This window comes from Galleria mellonella, unplaced genomic scaffold (genome assembly GCF_026898425.1).
Source record: "Galleria mellonella isolate WM207_F2 unplaced genomic scaffold, CSIRO_AGI_GalMel_v1 utg28, whole genome shotgun sequence".
Classification (NCBI taxonomy): Eukaryota; Metazoa; Arthropoda; class Insecta; order Lepidoptera; family Pyralidae; genus Galleria; species Galleria mellonella.
Window position 1 is genome coordinate 208,173 of NW_026442064.1, and position 19,393 is coordinate 227,565.

Below are 19,393 nucleotides of genomic sequence, written 5' to 3' on the forward strand. Positions count from 1 at the left end.
CCCATATTTCACGATGGGCAAACTGATTTCATCCTCAATTATTATCCCATACCATTAACGGTGCCCCGTCTATATAACGATAGCAAAGGCGGGTTACCATTCCATTATCACCCTTTAAAAAAAACACCCTTTAAAAATAGCAATCCGTGTCTAAGTAGAGTTATATAATTTTCCAAAACAGCTGACATGTCATAGTAATTTGTATTTAAAAAAAACTAAATAAACTATTTTTTATACTGAGGTAAATAACAAAGAAAGATCATGAAAAATTGTAATTTTATGTTGGAAAAGAAGTATCCAAATGTGGTCTCATGGGAGCTATTCACTTCAAGAGTTTGACACACTTTGTCTCGCCTTACACTATATAAAGCCTTTGTAATAATGTTCGCCACCGTCATAACAATGTGGGATACTATAAAGAGGTCGTAAATCCAGTTTTAAAGCGGCTTTGATCGAACTGACATCGAACTGTTCGCACCAGCGGGTGAACATGATGGTAAATCTCCCCGGATTTGAGGCAAACTTTCTAATGCTCGCAACGCGATTGCAGCTACATTTATGACAAGATTGTTCTATACGTGTGTTCGATTAGATCATTGGACTGTCTAAAAGAGGTATTATGGTAGAATGTAACCGACAAGATATTAATTTCAAGCTGCTTTAAAAGTAGCTTTAAATGACTACAATTTTTTTGGTATATAACGCTTTTTTATTTTGACGATCCTTTCCTATGGAAAAGTTTATTGAAGTAAAATCAACTATTTTTATTTTTATATGTTCCTATTTGCGGGTTAAAATAGTAAATTAATAAATAAACAAATAAATTATTTATCTTTCTACCTATTTAACTTGCCATGGATATTATAACTTTACGTTTTAAAATAATCACGACGTTCTATTTCAATAACAGCTGTATTCGATATTATATTTAATATATTTTTATACTTTTAGCATACGAAAACAATTCAGTACATAGAGCCTGTGGTCAATTCAAGTGATTATGTTATACAAATGCGTACATGAATACGTACCTGAGAACGGAGGTGCTAGCCAGTGATAGTTCGATGAGCAAGAAAGTGACCAGCACCACGTAAGAGATGGTCAACAGGTATATCTCATTCATGGCAGGTCGGCTTAAGCACGCCAGTAGACCTGCCGAAATAAATATTACAGTAATTTAACTAACAATAATTAGATTATGGAATAAATATATATAAATATATATGGACAAATCACACAGATTGAGCTAGCCCCAAAGTAAGTTCGAGACTTGTGTTATGGGATACTAACTCAACGATACTATATTTATAATAGATACATATATAGATAAACATCCAAGACCCAGGCCAATCAGAAAAAGATCGTTTTCCATCATGACCTGGCCGGGGATCGAACCCGGGACCTCCACGTCGCAGGCAGGCGTGTTGACCGCTGCGTCACGGAGGACGAGACACGGAATAAAATGAAATGGAAACATCATTTAATATAAGCTCTTTTGGGTCTTTCCAAACTCTTCATGTATCATACATCTCACTTCCATTTTTCTATCTGCCATCAAACAGTTATGGCGGTACGGCTATATTTTATTTTAAATGGTCGAAATTAGCGATCAAATTACAAGGTAGAGTACTTTAATGCTTTTGAATAAATATAGATCCCAGGTTAATATTGTTTGTTGTAATATTGTTCAAGGCATATTGCCAATCTTTTTACACGAGCAGCTTGTGGGTTGACTATACACAGCGGGCATACAGCGGTCTGCGTGTTCAATACAATAATGTTTTCAGGGTGTTGTTGCGGCTGCCACGTTTTTGTAGTGCATCCACAATGTTTGCAGCGGCATGGACAGATGACTTCTATGCCATCAGACGCAAACGGATTGCATCTCTTTTATACCGATTGCGTGGCAGCAGTAACGGCATTCTGAGGGCATTATGTAATAAATACGATAGCCCGATCCTCTCATTGTGGGTCAAAATTATTATAGGGGCCACAAAATGAATTTTGTATTTTTTTTTTCTCTACTAACATAGTTTAAGTCAATTGTTACTAACAAAAATGGATCTTAGTAATCCGTAAATAAAGAAATATTATTATTATTATTATTATTAATATAAAAACGTCAAAATAAAAGGTCAAAGTGATCTTAATGAGAGTTATCCGAGACGTTAACGAGGGATAAATACGATACATATATGTGGGAATCGTTGCCTCAACGTGGCGTATTGAAAAGTATTCATTTGAAAAATGTTCGGTTTTTATAAAAATAGAAATAAATAATATAAAATATAATGTTACTCGTATTTAGATATCAAGTCATAGATTGTAACAAAAGGCATTTTATAAGCTTAACAAAGTTGTATAGTATCGGTACAGTATATTGACACTAAATATATTTTGTTTGACAAAAATTGATTTTATGTTCCAGCTAGACGACGCAATTTCAATTTGAGATACAGATGCAGTGAAATATAATAATATTTGTGATATTAAAATGGCAATAAAGATGGCTAGACGAGGAACGAAGCTAGATGAAACTAGTATAAACTTAAGTGCTATAAAATATATTTATGACAATGTTTTAACGGGGGTATGGCAGTGAAATTATAAAGTATGGAAGCACAACACTTTAGTCCTCAAAAATAGCAATGCACGACTATATAGACATAACCATCATAATATTTATGGCTGATGGTTATCATTTGCCATCAGATGAACCAATAAAAGTGACATAAAAAACATAAAAAGAAAGCTTGTCAATATTTGTAACCCTTTCGCGCAAAAATACTGAAAGGTCTTGAAATTTGATTCGTAGGTAGGTTATATCTTAATTTAGGACACAGGATCCTTTATGTACTAATTCATGCGGGCGAAACCGAGGGATACAGCTAGTTGTAAATATTACTGTGCCATAACATAATAAATCTGAAAGTTGAATTCTAGCAGCATCGTATAACTGTTATGAAGCCTTTTCTAATTTAGTTCCTGTGATATGGCTGATGTTCGTGATATTGTCATATTGGATACGAATGTATGAGATGCGAGTATATTAAGTAACAAGTATACTAACATGCATATACGAGCGCTGAAATTCCAAGTAGAACAATATTGACGATATGTGCGATGCGTTCCTTCTCGTAGTAGACTCGTTTGAGGTAGGTGGAGTTGGCGCCGAAAGGGTCTCGGTCGGCCAGTACGCTCAGTTTGGATAGTTCCGTAGTAGCTCCATATCTGTGGCTGGGTAAAAGACATTAGATTTTATTAACTAACGAGGCGATCTCATTATGGCCAGCTATTAAGAGACTCCACAGAAACTACCGGATATGTACTAGATAAAGTAATAACCGTGTAAAATATTGGATTTGTTCAAGAAGTTGTTTTAGAATTGTTTGAAGCACAAATAAGAGTTAACAGAATTAGTTAAAGTTTTTAAGAGTCAGGTAAATATATATATTTTACTAGGTCTTTACAATAAATTTTGTATAATACTTCTTTAGTTTCTTTGTTTTTCTTTCAAGTATGTGGTATCTGTTTTTAAATAACTCTATGGTTTTTAAGTTCATAGTTTACACCTTTGAATTGGGTAAAATTTTATGTAAATAACTACTTTGAAAAACAATGTGGTAAAGAATTACTATTATGCAAGTTTTTGTTATAACCAAGAGTGAAGTCTAACCTGTAAGAATCAGGGTTGGCGAGGGCTGACGCGTTGGTAGTGGGCTTCATTCCGCTGAGGAAGTTCTGAGCCAGCAGCAATGTTCGTAGCTGCACGACCATCAGTGCCACTGCCACTGCCAGCAGGAGTCCCAGCAAGTGTGTCATATTCGTTTGGTTCATGCGGAGAAAGTAGCGCTGGTACAACATCTCCACCTAGATAAAAAAAAAATAATAATAATCACTACTTAATGAAAGACCTTGTTCAAACTTGTTATATTCTAGATAAACTACAACGAAATCTCTTATTTTTTTTTTAATTTTATTCCCCTATTTCTTTATTTAGATGGAGTTAGGTCTTATTATAGATTGTCGATAAGTTTTTCTTATCCTGATTTATATTTATCGTTCTAATAACTCCCTTTTATTTCTCACACCACTTTATAAATCTAGTTTTATATCAAACTCTTTCACCATCCAAGCTTCACGACTCAGAAATGCACTACCTGAAGGTACCCGAGAAATTCCAAATAAATTCATATCCAAAAGAAGAGTACATGCTCACTTTATAAACTCATTGTAACAATAGTAGCTAATCATAATTTATTTATTTTCCTGGTATTTATTTATATATTATTTACATTTTATATATCGATTTAGTTGTATATATATGTATATATGCACATTCATTTATATTTATGTATGTATTATTTATTTTGTATAAGTATACATTATTAGTTGTTTTTTTTTACCTAAACCTATATTGAAGTACCGTTTGTAATTCACTGTTATACCAATGGTTGACTGATACAGAATGTTACTAGCATTAAGTCCGCCTTTTGTACCATACACGTGCTTTATTTTGACCAATAAAGTTATTGAAGTAAATAAATATTTTTGATTTCATTTCGAATTAGTTTATTGGTAGTAATATTATAAATGTTATGTTGGTAATATCATACATAGAATTTGTTATATTAATAAATGTATATATTTTTATTTGTAATTTAATAGAATTAGAACTCTAATCAACAACCTATGATACTAGCTTGTTTGAAGAGGCACACGAGGCAAGACGACATCTTAACGACGCTAGAATTTGTGATGTCCTTAATCTATATTTATAAAAAAAACTAGCTGACTCGGTAAACGTTGTTTTACTATATACATTATTTCTAAAACTATACATGAAAATATATCGTACTACAATTATTATATTCGATTGTCATCTTGCAACCATATTGCGGAATATAAAAATTGCGATTAAACGACAGAGGTTGATCGTAAAAGCGTGAAAATTTGAATTTGTATGTATTTTTCAATGCTAAATCATAATAAAATAAATTGTCCAAAAAATAAAAAATAAACATTTAGGGGTGGATCACCCCCATCATTGAGGTGTGTGAAAAGTAGATGTTGGCCGATTCTCAGACCTACCCAATATGCACACAAAATTTCATAAAAATCGGTAAAGCGGTTTCGGAGGAGTTCGGTAACAAACACCGCGACACGAGAATTTCATATATTAGATGTAAAATGTATTTAAATTTTATATTATTTTGAAATAAGTAAAACATTTTGTTATTTATACTATTATAGTACAACAGCATCAAATGTAATTGCTTGTTAGTCTCCATATCAAACTTGCTCACTTAGCTGACACGGCGTCCAGACTAGTTAGCTACTAGCTAGCTAATCTGTTAATTTTTTTTTTTTTATACCACTGAGGTGGCAATCAAGCATACGGCCCACCTGATGGTAAGCGGTTACCGTAGCCTATGAACGCCTGCAATACCAGAGGTATTACGCGCACGTTGCCGACCCTGAAGAAACCTCTTTACCCACCTTTTGAAGAACCCCATGCTGTAGTCTCTCGGGAAAACCTCGGCAGGGAGCTCATTAGGAGTAGATATGTAATATATTACTTTTACTTTTCACAGAATCATTAAAACTATGTGAATTTATGTGCAAACTGTCTATTAATTAAAGTTTTAATACGATATTAGAAAGAAATCCAACTGTAGTTCACAGAGTTCCAATAACTCATAAACGTTAGTTGTTGCAACTTGGTCACATCTTTGGTAGGAAAGTAAGTTAGTTGCCGTGTCAGGGGTGAGACTATCGAATTTCGTGGGATAAGCGGCCTTTTAGCTTATTACTATTCAGCTCACGACTCGGCTATTCGTATCTGTTTTTCTAAACAGCCTTTACGCAAATATATGCAAGGTTAAAGGTTAAGATGGGTGATCCGATGGGAGGCGGTAAGTAATAAGGTAATGACGAACTGTGATGTAACTGAAGTGAATTATGTTTGTTTGTACATCAAAATATTTGAACCTAATTCTGTTTTGTTAGTTTTGGAAACCATTGTATTTTATATTTAAGCATATCGTTTTTTTTATACAACTTAGAATGGCAAACAAGCTGACAGCCCACCTGATGGAAAGTGGTAACCGTCGCCTATAGACATGAGCAGTGGCATGTACATAACAGAATATACTATTTCGCCCATGATACTCCCCATGCGTTGCCTTTCCTGAGGACTCAGGTGTTATTCCTGCGTACCCAGTAAATTCACGCCATATCCCACCCTTCAAACCGAAACACAGCCATGCAAACACAACTGTTTCACGGTAGAAACACGAATGGGCCAGAGGTGCCCAAGCAATCAACTTTTGTACAAAGTCTCAACTGACTGTTTGAACTGTGTATCTGATTATTATATCTTTTTTGTCATATCTGAATATTATTACAAGAAAAATTAATAACTTTTTTTCAAAATCATCGTATTCATGCTAATTTAAAATATTTACACTCAGCATTTATAAGAATATTACGTCGTATTACAACCCGCCCCCCGTATGTGTTGTACTTTTAATGAAATTTCCGCTAAATATCCTCAAATTGATATCTTCAACTCACGTCTGGATGTTTTTTTGTTATTTTTATTTTTTATACCACTGAGATGGCAAACAAGCATACGGCCCACCTGATGGTAAGTGGTTACCGTAGCCTATGAACATCTGCAATACCAGGGGTATTACGCGCGCGTTGCCGACCCTGAAGAAACCTCTTTACCCCCCTTTTGAAGAACCCCATGCTGTAGTCTCTTGGGAGAACCTCGGTCTTCAAAAACATTTTACAATCAGCCATCAAGACTCTTTGACATGTCCATATTTTTATATATTTTTGTTATTTGCATGTATTTCATTGTTATTTATCACATTCATATTGCTTTCTTCATGTAATTCATAATTCAACATTGTTTGGCAACAGCTTTAACCATGCCGTGTGTACACCTGTCTGGGTCTCAATCTAGTTCATACTAATTGTTGGGTGAAAATGCCAGTTAGCCCATCATGATGAATTCATCAGGGATTAACCATGATAGTTTCCAGGGAGAACCGCAAGGAGGTCGACCTCAGTCTCCATTACTATCCCTTTCCCTCCTATCACCCCGCACTGGTGCCCTGCCAGCGTACATTGACAGCGCAGGAGGGGTTATTTCATTATCACTCATTAAAAAAAAAACCTGACTGCGGATTAATACTGTTACCATCGGTGTGATCTGGTGGGGCATCAGTGACGGATGACAGGTGAAAATCTGGTGGTGATCTGATAAATTATATTGCTAGCAATCTTTTACAACACAGGGGGCAAACGAGCATGCGGCTCACCTGATGGTAAGTGACTACTTTTGTGATCGGTCAAAATTCGTACCATAGATTAATAATATAGATGTTGCAGGTGACACACTACGAATTCAGTACATTTTTTAATATTTCTTTTACTATTTTTACATATATGTTCATATTACGCATATGCAATGCATTAAACGAATATTTGTTTACTTATTTATAATTTGCCATGTTAGAAACTTACTTTATTTTTATGGTCACACAATACCGCATTACAAATCCAAAATTATATTTTAACTAACTTTTTACTCGCTACTTTATACGATATTTCAGAAGTAGAGAAATTAAATTACTTTGAAAATAAAAACAAAAATACATTTTTTCGATGACATATCAGAGATAAAACATATATCTCATTTTAAGTTAGACATTCAGATGTAGAACTTTGAAAACTGCATCATATTTTGTGCAGGAGTTTTTGCGTAAGAATGAAATTAACATACATACATATAAGACAAAATTTCAAAAATTATATTAAAATTTTTCCCATGCACAAACATTAACTAAGTACTAGTTAGGTTCTTTTAAGTTTTTTTCCATGTACAAGCATCGTCTAGTTAAGTAAAATCCAATGTGCTCTCAAAATATCCAATCGTCGCGGTTTGTTCCCATTTTATTTTTTAAAAGAATAGTGATATTACTGGTTCATATTAATTTAGCCACAATTGTAGTCGCTGTAAACGTATAAACTTTCGCGGGGCCAGCTTTGTGGTTTTATCTCTACACGTGAGTACATACGAGCATGTTAATAACGTGGAAACACGTGCCCTTTGCGTGTAACTTTCGCGTCGTAAACACGTAGTTTATCAAAGTATTTATTTCAGTTGTTACCATATTAAAAATCATATGAAAAATACTTTTTTTTTAAATAATTTAAAAGTTTTCTCTACGATAAAAGCAGCCATAATCATAAATATATATATAATATAATAATATGTAATCAATATATAAAACATATATACACACAAAACAAGACCTATGCGATTTTTAAATAGCCTAATTTGTAATTTTGTTATGTCCATGGTACTGCTCATGTCTATAGGCGTAGGTTACCACTTTCCATCAGGTGGGTCGTCAGCTTGCTTGCCATTCTAAGTTGAATAAAAAAAAATATATAAAGAATTTATAGTATTATTGAATAATGTCGTGTGATCCTGCCACTGAATGGGCTGCCCCTATCTTTCCTGTAAATATCGTAAGAAGCAACTCAAGGATCTTAACGGTCGAGGGATGGGCAGCATCGTCCCTTTTAAAACAACAATATTAGAGGGAAACTTTGTACAAAAAATAAATTGCTTGTGCACCTCTGTCCCATTCGTGTTTCTACAGCGAAGCAGTTGTTTGCATGGCTGTGTTTCAGTTTGAAGGTTGGGATATGGCAGTGAATTTACAGGGTACAGAGGAATAACACCTTAATTCTCAGGAATGGCAACGCATGGGGGGTATCATGGGCGACACATTATACTCTGTCGTGTCCATGCTACTGTTTATATCTATAGGCGACGGTTACCACATTCATCAGGTCAGATGTTAGCTTTGTTTACTATTGTAAGTTGTATAAAAATTCAACCATACAGTTTTCCAAACAGACTGCGGGGTCGAATTAACAGGGTATATTGCTCACAATGGAAACTGCCTTCGTCTTTACCTATCTCTGCAAATCTGTTAGTAATTTTCGTCCATTAAGTACTTAAATGAAATGAGCAAATGTTATAACTTATTTAATGGAGGGACAGCTTCCATTCGCGCCGGCGACAAGTGAACGAATCGCTCCTATATACGTATCGAAGATGAGAGTGGAGTGTCGCCGCCTCCACTCCACATATCAGCGGCTCTCTGGAGACTCATGCATACGTAAGGACCTGAGAGGCATTCCCGTATTGACGACGTTCTATTCACTCAGACAAATTACCTACCAGTCATGCGTCGTGTTTAATAATTTAAGATTTTATACAAAAAAAAACCGGATGGAGACTTTGTACAATAGTCGATTGCTTGGGTACCTCTGTCCCATTCGTGTTGCAACCGTGAAGCAGTTGTGTTTGCATGGCTGTGTTTCGGTTTGAAGGATGGGATATGGCGTGAATTTACTGGGTACAGAGGAGTTACACCTGAGTCCTTAGGAATGGCAACGCATGGGGGGTATCATGGGCGAAACAGTATACTCTGTTATGTCCATGGTACTGCTCATGTTTATATGCGACGGTTATCACTTTCTATCAGGTGGACTGTCAGCTTGTTTGCCATTCTAAGTTGTATAAAAAAAAGACATATTTATATTATTTTTCAGTAAAAATACAAAATTGATTCAAGATTCAAGATTAATTTATTTGTAAAACATGCGTATAAATACATGCAGATGTTGACAATATAATATTTTATTACTATATTTGATTGCTTAAAAGATTTTTTTTACAAAGATAAGCCCTCCTTTGTTAATAATCTTATTAACTTCTTTATAAATTACAAATGTAATAAGAAATACCTTATATGCATTCAATTAAGAGATATATCTAGTTTTGGTAGCCGTGTGGTCCGACATAGAATAGGCCACTCCTTTGTGTGTCGTAAGGGGCGATGAAGGGAGGGCGAGGGACAGGCAGCAACGTCCCTCATAAAACATCTCCAAAGCCTGCGGTTGCCAATCCGACTGTCAAGCGTGGCAACTACTGGCAAAACCTCTAAGGGGAGAAGCTTATGTACTATAGTGATCAGTTAAAGGATGATATCATGATGATGATGATATAATTTTAGAGCACCACTGCTGGACATAACTCTACCCCACAGACTGCCAAAAAGAACGGTTCTGAGCCACTGCATCCACTGACTCCCTGCAATGCATTTCAGGTCGTCACTCCGTCTAGTGGAGGATCGTTCTACACTGCGTTTACCCGTACGTGGTCGTCACTCAAAAATATTTCTTTCCCATCGGTTGTCGGTTCTTTGGGTTATGTCATAACATAACATACAACATAATTTACATTATAATAAAATATTTGTAAAATCTATTATTTTATATAAATGAACTTGTAAATAAATCCTAAAAGCAGCTTCAGAGGGATTACCAAATTATTAACGGGGCGAGTGGGTCAGTTTCTGAGCGTTTTAATCTGTCCTATCGAAAAACCCTACAATTGTATATTATTTAAATACTCCAATGTAACTTTCATCTAACGGGGGTCAATTAAAGAGAATTCAGTGTCATCTGCTGGCAGGCTTGATCCAGTCTGTGATTCAGTCTCGCTCATTATGTATGTCAAGAGCGCGGGGAAGTTTTAATGGCATTCTAAGTTAAGACGGTGTACGTATTCAACATGGTCGCTTGTAATTACTGAAACAGTTGCCTTTGTGGCTTTCCGGTGTCGTTAACACGATTTAATCTTAATGTTGTGACTGCTGCGATTTATTTGAACGTGCCATTTTAGGGTTCCGCAGACAAATAGTTTTGAGAGATCTGATATACTACTGGTATACGAACAATAATTGTGTGGCCACCACTTCCTTTCCCGTGGGTGTCATAATAGGCAGCGGCGTTTCTCTTAAAATATCCTTAAAGGCCTAACTGCGGTTGCCAACCCGCCTGCCAAACGTGGCAACCACTGGCAAAACTCCCCAAAGGGGTGGCTAATATTCAGCAGTAGATCATATGGGGAAAGCTTATGTCTAGCAGTGGATAGTTGCGCTGAAATAAATTGTAGCCACGTACATGAAAACTGACTAGAACAATCACTTCACATTCAGTTATAGCTTGTTAGTATAAATTAGTATTCTCCTAATAAAGATCGCGTGCAGGTATGTAGATTACGTTACGTGACGAGCAATCTATAAGTATGAAGTCATACACAACAGTGGAATGATGGATGACTACGTAACAGGTTCGAACAACAGTTCACGTGTTGTAGATCAAGCGGTACAAAATAACATATTTCTTCAATGAATTTTAAACACATTTACCGGAGGGAGACTTAGTATAAAAATACTTTGCTTTGCCACCTATGTCTCATCCGTGTTTTCTCCTTAAAGCAGTGTTTGCATGGCTGTTTCGTTTCGAAGGATGAGATATGACAGTGAATTTACAGAGTAAACACGAATAACGCCTGAGTCCTTAGAAATGGAAACACGTAAGGAGTATCATGGTCGAAACAGTATACTGTGTTATGTGCATGGTACTGCTCATGTCTATAGACGACGATTACCATTTTCCATCAGGTGAGCCGTCAGCTTGTTTGTCATAAAAATCGCATTATATAAATAGAAATATAATTGATATAGTAAAACATGGCATTTCATCTTCGTAAGATGTCCATATTCTGACGCACTCTTATATTTTTTGATGCAGCGCTGATAGCTTTCATGACGGAAGGCGGTAACCGTCACCTGTAGATGTGAACAACACTGTGGACATAGCGGAATTTACTGAATGACATTATGATTGCTCTTCAAGTTCTGTCCCACCTCTCGAGTGTCGAGTCTCGAGAGTCTTGCTGTGCCGTAAAGTATCACGCGTCTATAAAAACCTCAAAAACACAACTTTACACCGAAAATATTATATTTACAATTTTCAAATTTCAATTTCTGTTTGAAAAAAGAAACGGCCAAGTTCCTCGTTCATTATTCTCAGCTGAAATTGCATCCCGTGTAGGGCATGAGAATCACGATAGACGGTAGACTACTTGAGTAAAAAATATTTCCCTTTCTATAGTGAAAATTAACAATTCGTAGAAAAAAAACCTTATTCCTGAGTTTCATCATTGTTAAGCAATCATTGCTGCGTAGTCTTCATGTGCATTGCACCGTAAGTTCAGTCTCAACACCTCATCTAAATCTTTGTAGTTCTAAATATACAATGTAATTTCATTCTAGTCGTATATAGTATGAGAGATACAACTAAAAATTACGAGTATTATCCTAGCTTTTTTTATTATCCGATTGGAAAAACAATAGCAATTTCGCTGAAAGCTAATTAATTATTATGACATTTTAATAGCTTCGTAAAAGTTGGTAATACATTAAAAATGGAATAAGGTTTTACGTATAAATACATCCAATGTGGAATAAAATATAAGCTGCGTAGGTTGGTGGACATATAAATAGAGGGCAACACTAGTGACGTAATAAAGTATCATATCTGGTTAGAGCGTAACCCACTAAGTACTAAATTTTATTCAAATCTCTTCAGTTTTGCCTAAAAAAGTAACAAACGTATACCCATCTATACTTACAAACTTTTTATATTTCAAGTATTACTCGTCATCATCATATAAGCTTTTAACTGTCCACTGCTGAAGATAAGTCTCTTCTTAGAGACCTTTGCCAATAGTCGCCACTCTTGGCAAGCGGAATGGTAAACGCAGTTGGGCTTTGAAGATATTTCAAGAGGGACCCTGCTGCCCATTCCTCACCCTTCCTTAGTCGCTTCTAACGACACCCACGGGAAAGAAATGAGTGACATTCAATGGCGAGACTACACGGAGAAGTATGATTAGGGCTTATTTAACATCAGTTAAACAAGTCCTAATCATACATCTAATACATCATTTGTTCAGAACTTTATATGTACACGAATATTACGATTTCAATTTGAAATATATGAACTGTTTCTTTGAGCAATCTCGACAAAGAGTAGTCGTCCGCTAAACCATTCCAGAATGCTTCGTTTGTAATAAAGGTGGCCTACAAACTGTAAGCATCTGTTCGCGCCACGTTTCCATGATTGGTAATAACAGTTCTTAGAAATGTTACAACCGAAAATAAGGAAACATTTGTCATCAAAACAAAATCAATTGAAAATGTTTTTTAATACGGATCCGATTGAAAATTAGCTAATCCATTATATATATATATATATATATATATATATATATATATATATATATTTAAAGTATATAGATGTATATCATTTGTGTAATATACACTATAATCAAGACGGGTTTCCTCCAAGTTTTTTAATTAAAAATCGGTCAAGTGTGAGTTGAATTCACTTATCGAGGTAAATAATTTCTAAATAAGTTATGGTTTTCCTTACATATTTATAAATATAAATTTTCTCTTAGATTCCTTCGCAAAGTAAATAAAAATGTTTTTTAAATTATGTATTTCTATTGCAATTTTTTGTGAATTAATAATATAAAAAGCTAATACAAATTTAATATCGATTGCATTTGTAGTTACCGAGATGTAATGCAATGATAAAAGAACGAACGTACAAAGTTGCATCCAAGAGTTCCTATGTATATTTTTATTACGAAACCTCAATAATTATTGGTATCCATCTTACTCAAATAAACTGTACTAACTACAAGAGAAGTCAAGATCATCTGGAGCCAGCGTGTTCGTTTCAAACGAAACTAATTCTGGGGCTTTATGAAATAAGAAAAAGTTTTTAAAAATCAAAAGTCAATTAAAACGTTTTTCTGCCATACGATTCCAGCCGAAAAGAATTGGCAATAAATTTCGCTTTTGACCATTTTTCTTTGTTAACACAATATTTAATTCTTATAAGGGTATATTTAGTACAAAATTTGAAAAGCACGTGCAAGAATAGAGGTTCTATCTGCGTACCCGGGAGCCGGTAGGAAGATTTTTATGTATTGATCACTACATTCAACGAATGGGAGACAGCAGTTTCTTATTCAGGGAACGTTACAGGAGACGTGACGCGCGAGACACACGCACTACGAGTGTCACGGTGATGTGACATTGAGCAGTCATATAGGATCCTCCCGCGGGATGCTTTCTACGTTTTCTGAAACTAATGCATTCACTTGGATTTTCAATTTGTATAACTAGGTAAGATGTAAAGTTGATTTATTGAATTAAAGATGCTTTATTGCTGACAGATTTATTGAATTTGCAGTAAATGTGTTTTTTTTTAACACAGAAGCAAACGAGCATTTTTTTTATACACCTTAGAATGGCAAACAACCTGACGGCCCACCTGATGGAAAATGGTAACCGCCGTCTATAGACATGGGCAGTACCATGGACATAACAGAGTATACTATTTCGTCCATGATACTCTCCATGCGTTGCCATTCCTGAGGACTCAGGTGTTATTCCTCTGTACCCAGTAAATTCACGCTATATCTCACCCTTCAAATCGAAACACAGCCATGCAAACACAACTGTTTCACGGTAGAAACACGAATGGGACAGAGGTACCCAAACAATCAACTTTTGTACAAAGTTTCTCTCATGCAGCTCGCCTGGTGATAAATAACTACTATCGCCCATAACCTCTCACAACACTGGAGGAATTGCAGGTGTGCTGCCGGTCTTTTAAAAAGGAATATGCTCTCTTCTCGAAGGTTATGTTGTCGTATCGGTTCGGAAATACTGCTGCTGGAAGTTGATTCCAAAGCGTGGTTGTACGTGGAAGAAAGTGCTTTGAAAAACACACGGTGGTAGACCGCCACTTAACTAAATAGTTGGAATGGAATTTTTATTAATGGCAGGTTGTACAATGGTGAAATTAATTAGCAGGTTGATACCTTGATAACCGAACAATTTTTCAGAATGCGGGCTGAGGGTGTGTAATAAAAATGAAAATACTTGCATTATAGACAAAAGCAAACATTATAACAGTAATCACTTGAGAGCGTGTCACGAGACTTTAGTAGGTTTCTGTAGTTAGACTATTTCTGCAAGCAGAGTTTCTCCTGCAAGAAGCAGTTTTCCATCCAATAAAAACAATGTAATAATAGTTAAAAAGTACCTAACATAGTTATAAAAAATATAACAAATTACAAATCACCTTCTCTAGGAAATCATTTACTAAACTAGTTTACAGTAGGAGCACAGCATAGCTAGTATTTCAAAAAATAAATAAACCTACAAATGTCCAATTTCGTTTCGTTTCAACTCTAAAGAGTTTACTAGGACACAATTCGCTTTAATTTCCCCCGCGAACAAGTTCCGCCATCACGGCCGACGACGCCGTCTTCTACAAGCACGTCGCGTTCACGAAAAACAACAGTTTCTCAGTAAATTATGAAAAAGCCGCACGCTGTGAAACTTGAGGTATTTTCCCGTTAAATAAACATCCGATAGGAATGGCAATAGGAATGGTTGATATTTCGTTTCACTGAACGCTAAAATATACCGGATTGCCTCTAAATTAAACATTCGCAATGATTTCGCTGTACACAGATCGGAATGGCAATTGGGCCGACGACCCGCCTGATAGCTTGTGATAACCGTCGCCTGTATATCGGAATAGCATCATAGATATTACAGAATACACCATGATGCCTATGGTATCTAATGCGTATTCTCTCGCAGAATCAAGTTGTTATATTGTAAATTAAATTTAAAAATTAAATTAAATTTACAGTCACTGTAAGCTCAGCTAATAGGTGACAGAAAGTCGAGTAATAAGTTATTAATAATAATCATAAGTGTTACAGAATCAAATTATTGTTTATAGGTGAAAATAGAATGGCAACACTGCACGTGCTATCGGTCTACGCTGGCGGGGCACCAATGAGTTATGGTAGGTGACGATGAAAGCAGGTGAGCCGGTCTATAGCGATGAACTTAACATGAATTATTCACGATAATTTCCAAGGCAATCATTACTAACAATCCCTTTCCCCTACCACACCATTCGCCTACTCCTCAAGCTATGATACGTTGTGTTATGAGAAATCAAGCAAGGAACATCGGACGGCACTTAGAACACTCAGACCAAAATCAATTTATAAAAATGTATATTCCGAAACATTATTTGCATTAGGCAACTTCTTCACTACGCCACAAAGGTCATCAAGGCGGTGAGCAAAACAGAAATGCCAAAAGACACGACTTTTATTTCCCTTGATACCAGTACAATAATCTCCGCAAATAGAGAGTTCAAACGTGACAAAATTAATATGAAACTTTATGAGGGTAAAGCCGAAGTTTATATCTAGTATGCACAGCGCTGGTACTTCTATTATATACTGCAGTGAACAGTAATAACCACAAACGTCACGTGTTCCTGCTAGGAGACGAGGCCGCAAGGCTAAGGCAAGTGCGGGGCGCGGCGACAGGCTGCGTGCACCGTCAAACACTCCATTAAAGGTTCGTTTATAGCTTAATAGTATCGGTTCCGTGCTATTATACACTACACACCGCTCGTAACTAACTAATCGAGTTCCTTCATTATATATGGACAGATAGATAGATAGATAGATAGATAAACTATTTATTTGCATCAAGAGATACACAAAAATTGCTACAATAGTCATAAAAAAGGACACAATTTTTGTTTATGTAAAATTTTTCATACATAATATGAATTTATATATATATATATAACCATATTATACAATACGTACCAAGATATATATTATACATATATGTATATGGTATATAATACCAGAGAGAAATATTGTACAAAAGTCGTTTGCTTAGACACTTTCGTCCCATTCGTGTTTCTACCGTGAAGCAGTTGTAATTGCATGGCAGTGAATTTACAGGGCACAGAGGAAAAAGACCTGAGTCCTCAGGAATGGCAATGTATGGAGGGCATCATGAGCAAAACAGTATTCTCTATTATATCCATGGTACTGCTCATGTCTATAGACAATGGTTACTATTTTCCATCAGGTGGGCCGTCAGCTTGTGTGCCATTCAAAGTTGCATAAAAAATACATGGAAAACATGTAAAGAAATTACTACATATAATTGCTCCATAATAATTAAAGATTGTGTCCAAGAAAAAAAAAACTTCGATTCTGTCAATACTAGTTATTTTAATCTATAAACTAAATTAATGAACCGATTTTGATAAAATTTCTACGGAAACAATCCATCATTACATTATTTCAAATAAAAAAGGATTTTCTAAATCAGTTTAGAACTGACGGAGTTATGTGGTAATAAATATAAGAGAAATAATACGACCGAATTGAGACGCTTCTCTCTTTTGAAGTCGATTGAAGAGAACAGCTGCCTACACATTTCAATCGGACACAATTAGTAAAGATAGAATTCGTAACATACCGCCCACCAAGTGTGGTAACTACTGGTAGAAACGTCTAAAATTCAACGGTGCACATTTGAAGGCTATTATGATGTAGACATAAGTATGGGACCAACACGGGAGCAAATCCAATCGCTTTTTTTTTACAACACAGGGGGCAAACGAGCATGCGGCTCACCTGATGGTAAGTGACTACCGCCGCCCATGGTCACCCACAACACCTACGGCATTGCAGGTGTGCTGTCGGCCTTTTAAAAAGGAATATGCTCTTTTCTTGAAGGTTATGTTGTCGTATCGGTTCGGAAATACTGCTGCTGGAAGTTGATTCCAAAGAGTGGTTGTGCGTAGGAGAAAGTGCCTTGAAAAACGCACGGTGGAGGACCGCCACTCGTCCAGATGGTTGGGATAAAATTTTAGTTTATGGCGGGTTGGAAATCAGCAGTGGGTATCAGTCCGAACAATTCTTCGCTTGCAAGAGCAATAATAAAAATAATTACGTATCACTGCAATTTCTTTGTTTGTAGGACTCTCTGTCCGTTTGCTGCTCCGTCCTCTTTATTGATGAGCACTTGACTGTCTATGGAACCTTAATGAATAACGCGATCCATTTCACTCTCAAATTAATCCGAGCAATTTATATACTTATTATTTTTCGTATTCGTAATTTGACAAATTAGGCACCTTTGGAAACATTTTGATCGTCCGCTGGTTATAGGACATTCCATTAAATTAAATAGTAGGTACGCTCTCTAGAGAACAAAAGATTATTAACTTTTTATACGTTTTTGAGTCTGAGTCTAGTCAAATCTATCACGTTGTTGGTTTAGTATAAATCTGTATTATGAATGCGTTATGTAATAATTGTACCGCATTGCATTGTATCGTATCGCACCGCATGGCATCGTACCGCACCGCACCGCACCGCATCGCATCGTATCGTGCAGCGCTACTAACGCTGTGCCGCTGTGGCGAAACACAGCCATGCAAACACAACTGCTTCGCGGTAGAAACACGAATGGGACAGAGGTACCCAAGCAATCGACTTTTGTACAAAGTCTCAGGTCAGGTCCGCTTGTTTGCCATTCTAAGTTGTATAAAAAAAAGATACACATCAATACTTAAATAATGAATAATAATAATAATAAGAAAATACGTAGCTATCGTGATACAATTTCAATGACTGGATAATATTGTAACAGATCCTTAGACTATTTCTAAAGTGAAAAAAGTGTCCTCCTCTCTCGTACTTGCTGTGCCCAACAGAGTCCATAATTGAAGTTGAAATGTTATCTACTAATCACATTATGCAATTCAATAAGAAATAAATAAATAAATAACATTTTTTCCTTTTCACGCGCGTGCCATGGTAACACAAAATGTTCACAACTCAGTCTATTTGTGAGTCTCTTGTGTGCTTTGCCCTCAAAAGAACAAAACACTGATATTTTGCTGTATATAGTTACAGTAATATACGTTATACGGCTAGACGTTTATATTTTATACTTAAAGCCTATTTTTATGTATAATATCAATGCCATCGTTTACGGGAACAAAGGATGGTGAATGCCAATCTGTGGTGAGTTGAGCGCACCCGCGGCCACCTTGCAACGCTCGGAAAGGTTACAGCAAATATTTGTGTCGCCGAGCACCGGACAAACAATATTGGGTGTGCAAACAAAATATTTTTCATTAAAATCCTCACCCTAAGAAAAGTGGGTAACAATTGAAAATTACGGAGCGACGGAGCGCTTGTTTGCTACTCTGGAATAAAATCACGTCAAACATAAATGTTAAGAGAAAAACAAGCAATAATGTTTTTACTAGCACACGTGTACTCGAGGGAATTAATTTTATATCATTGTCATATTAACTGGCCATTGTTGAACAAAGGCCTCTCCCTTGGAGGGTTTTGCCAGTAGTTGCCACGCTTGGCAGGCGGATTGGCAACCGCAGTTAGGGTTAAGAGATGTTTTAAGAAGGACGCTGCTGCCCATCTCTCGCCTTCCGTTAGTTTTTACGATACCCACAGGATAGGATATGGTGGCCTATTCTATGCCGGGACTATACTGCTAGTAAT

The 19,393-nt window shown here is 36.0% G+C and overlaps 1 protein-coding gene across 2 annotated transcripts in view; it reads right to left on the minus strand.

Annotated features, from left to right (window-relative positions):
• The window catches only part of LOC113517848 (adenylate cyclase type 6), a 337,672-nt gene that overhangs the window by 56,879 nt on the left and 261,400 nt on the right, over nt 1-19,393 (minus strand). For both annotated transcript variants that reach the window (XM_052895423.1, XM_052895422.1), the window contains exons 6-8: nt 3,677-3,870; nt 3,071-3,237; nt 1,032-1,152 (exon numbers count right to left, since the gene is read on the minus strand). In XM_052895423.1, the coding sequence (XP_052751383.1) occupies nt 1,032-1,152; nt 3,071-3,237; nt 3,677-3,870 (482 nt within the window). The remainder of the gene's footprint in view (nt 1-1,031; nt 1,153-3,070; nt 3,238-3,676; nt 3,871-19,393) is intronic.